Genomic DNA, 3615 nt, shown 5'->3' on the forward strand with positions numbered 1-3615 from the left:
GGTGATGTGCTGACAGGTGGGCTCTACGGTGTGTGAGGTGTAGCGCACCATTCGAAGTTGGTGATGTACTGATAGTTGGACTGGCTGCAGATGTCGATGATTTTCGTGAGGAGCTCGTCCCGGTAGGTGGTGCCCTCCGCCTTGTCCACGTGGGTCATCAGCTTCTTCACGATCTCCATCAGGTTCTTCTTGGACACCTGTGGGGCCACGAGTGGGTGAAGCCGCAAACGTCCCACCTACTGGTGGGAGAGCACTGCCATCCAACCGGGGGCACTGAGGCAGACTCAACCCAGACTCCCTGTGAGCCCGACGCAGGTGAAACAGGACAACACCTCCGGCACATCATAAAACTCAGATGTGCCAATTTGCCGAGACGGATTCATAAGACACAAATCTGCCTGGGGAAGCCACACATTCCTGTGACGTTCAAGGTAAGAATGTGGCGTCCAGCAGGGAAAAGGGCATGTCAGCCGCCTCCCTCTGGTCCCCAGCGTGCTGGGCCACAGACCCAGGCCCGCCCAGCTCAGCATCAAACCCACATGAGCCCACGTAGGGGGTCCCTCAGTGATCAAACCCAGCCTGCCACGCTCACTACCCACACGCTCGCCGCCACTGGCAGACACGGCGTGAGTGTGAGAGTGAGCGGATGCCGAATACTTCACACCCTTCTCGTGTCTGCGCACGTCGCGGGCTCTCAGACAGGCTGTACTTGGGTGTGCTTTCCAAAAGCAGCACTGGGGACACCGAGAGCTCACGTCCTCCCCTCACATAACAGCCTGCACAGGGCAGGGGGCGGGGGGCAGATCCCCACAGGGGTGAAGGTATGCACCATGCCATAGAGCAGGTCGCGGGGGTGGGGGCACACATGACACTCACCATGCCGTACAGCAGGTCTGGGGGTTGGGGACACACCACGCCATAGAGCAGGTCAAGGGGGCGGGGGCACACGACACGCACCATGCCGTAGAGCAGGTCAAGGGGGCGGGGGCACACATGACACGCACCATGCCGTAGAGCAGGTCGCGGGGGTGGGGGCACACATGACACGCACCATGCAGTAGAGCAGGTCGGGGGGGTGGGGGCATGCATGACACGCACCATGCCGTAGAGCAGGTCGAGGGCCCGCAGTCGGATAGACTCGTCCTTGTCATCCAAGCACTGCAGGATGAGGTCCTTGTGGGACTGGACAGACTTGGGGTGGGTCTTCAGGATCTTGGACATGGCCAGCAGGCCCAGGTACTTCACTGTCGGGGAGATGCAAGGTGCTGTGAGACTGCTTGGCACACATCTTGACACTACCCTAGGGAGGCTGAACATCCAGGACCTCCAGCCAGCACAGACCGCCTGGATGCGCTCGGAGGAGGATCCGTGCAGGTGTGCGTGGCCCTTAGCACAACCCCAGCTTGAGGGGGGCCGGTAGAGGGCACTCATCCCACACCCATGGCCCTCCCTGGCGTTCTGGAAGATGCATCTGGAGAAGCAGGCCTCAGGTGGGGCAGCTGGGGTACCTCCTGCCCGGGCCTCCTGGAGCCTCAGCCCTCACCTCCACCCTGCCATCAGAGCTGCTGCCCACAGAGAGCACTAACACACACCTCCCTGCCGGGTTTGCGCGGGGGTATGCCGGTGGGGGAGACACGCACCCCATCAGCACCCGTGGGCCAGCGAGGGGACCTTCCCAGGCCAGGTACCTCGTGTTCACCCCGGGCCAACCCAAACAGCTCACGGAGGATGGAGGGCAGCCGCGGGTGAGACACTGAGTCACGGGCATAATCATCAAACCCAGGGGTGGCAAATCCAACCAGCTGCCCAGTTTTGTAAATAAAGTTTTCTTGCCACATGCGCTCTTGGCTGACTGTCCCGCATAACCTCTCCGGTTATAGGACGGGGGTCAGCAAACTCTGGCCCTCAGGCCGCATCCAGCCCACCACTGGGTTTTGAAAATATTCCCACTCCTCACTTATCAACCATCTCATTACCCAACGTTTCACATTTACGACAATCGTAAAAAATCTACTATCCGACCATTCTGCACGTTAACGAACGCTGAGGTGCGACGGGAGGAGTGACGTTGGCTGCGACGGTTAGTTACGTGTCAGCCTGGCTGGATCGTGGTTCTTGGCGGTCTCGCAGTTACGTAACCTCTGCGTAAAGTCAATTTTCACATAACAAACTGGTCTTCGGAACCTAATGTGTCGGTGTATGAGGAGTGCGTACGCAGCTTTACTGCCACACAACCACACCCATGATTAAATGTCATCCTTGGCTGCTGACAGTGGAAACAGACCTGACAGCTGTGACAGACACTTTCCGGCCTGCAAAGCCCAAGACATTCACCACTTGGTCCTTCAGAAAACAGCTGCCCAGCCCTGCTCCACACAGACACTGCCCGGCCCTTCACGGGAACAGCTGGCCGGCCCTGCTCCACACAGACACTGCCCGGCCCTTCACGGGAACAGCTGGCTGGCCCTGCTCCACACAGAGTCCTGGATCAGCAACGAGCAGACACGTGTCCCGAGCCTTCAACATCCTTGCCATGTTCATCTGGGAACCAGGCGGGTTTACTGAGCCAGAATCCACCCACAGAACACGTGTGAAGAGAAAAGATGCCAACAGAGCGGACAGCGGGAACCACCCGGGACGCTGCGTGCGATCGGTCGAACCATAGCACAGAGCGTCGCAGCCAGGTGTCTACCTTCCTGTATTCACCAGATTCCTGTATTCACCTACCAGGATGACTAAATTCAAGGGTCCTCCCTGGGTCTCCATTGAGCCTTTCCTGCAGCATCGCCCTCGGAATGAGCGCCTGCAGAAGGGGTTGCGCCGTCTGCACCCCAGGCCCCACCCCTCACAGGAAAGGGACAGGGCCTTCCCACCGAGTCCCCACCAGGAAGGTGCCCTCAGTGTGCCAACAAGGGGCCTGGTGCACAAGGGGAGGACTGCCCCGTGCTGACAAAGACGTTTCCCTAACACACATCTGAGGCCAAAGTGAGCCCCGGGTAACCACGGACATGGGGAGCAACGGTGACAGCAACATCTGCCTCAGCTCTCCTCTCACACTTGGAAGAGTTCACAATCTCGCAAAGACTGAGAACATAAAACCTCAAGAACCTGGAAGCAGCGGGGAACAACTTACAGTTCTGATCGGAATCTTCTATTAATATTCTCAACTTCTGGACGCAAAGCTGAAAGAGAAAACAAGGTGACCACCAGCCACGACTTGGAAACCACAGCTCGGCCACTTGTCAGCCAACGGCAACTCTGTGACTCAAGCTGCCCCACCCTCTGAGGTGGCCCTGCCCCCAGTGCCGAGCCGGGGGAAGGTGGCGAAGGGGGAAAGACAGCAAGGGGTTCCACACGGCAGCACTGGGGGTTTGAGAGCAAACAGCGGGAACATCTGTGTCTGTGGGTGAGACAGGCGCTACCTCAACAGGAGCCTTCTGGCTGTCCTCACCCACCGGGGAGAAGAGTGACGAGACCCACAGACACGGGGGGCTGCAGGGGAGGGGCTGTTGGGAGCCCCGGTGGTGATCTCAGGCAGGGCAGGCTGAGCCCCTCTCACGGGAGGGGCTGTTGGGAGCTCAGGTGGTGATCTCAGGCAAGGCAGGCTGAGCCTGT

General features: G+C 59.3%; 1 protein-coding gene across 1 annotated transcript in view; it reads right to left on the bottom strand.

The window, feature by feature from the left end:
- Positions 1-3615, bottom strand: part of AP3D1 (adaptor related protein complex 3 subunit delta 1) — a 40917-nt gene that overhangs the window by 20715 nt on the left and 16587 nt on the right. The window contains exons 10-12 of the mRNA XM_023733323.1: positions 3134-3182; positions 1099-1244; positions 49-197 (exon numbers count right to left, since the gene is read on the bottom strand). Coding sequence (XP_023589091.1) covers positions 49-197; positions 1099-1244; positions 3134-3182 — 344 coding nt within the window. The remainder of the gene's footprint in view (positions 1-48; positions 198-1098; positions 1245-3133; positions 3183-3615) is intronic.

Source organism: Trichechus manatus, unplaced genomic scaffold, assembly GCF_000243295.1.
Source record: "Trichechus manatus latirostris isolate Lorelei unplaced genomic scaffold, TriManLat1.0 scaffold00057, whole genome shotgun sequence".
NCBI lineage: Eukaryota > Metazoa > Chordata > Mammalia > Sirenia > Trichechidae > Trichechus > Trichechus manatus.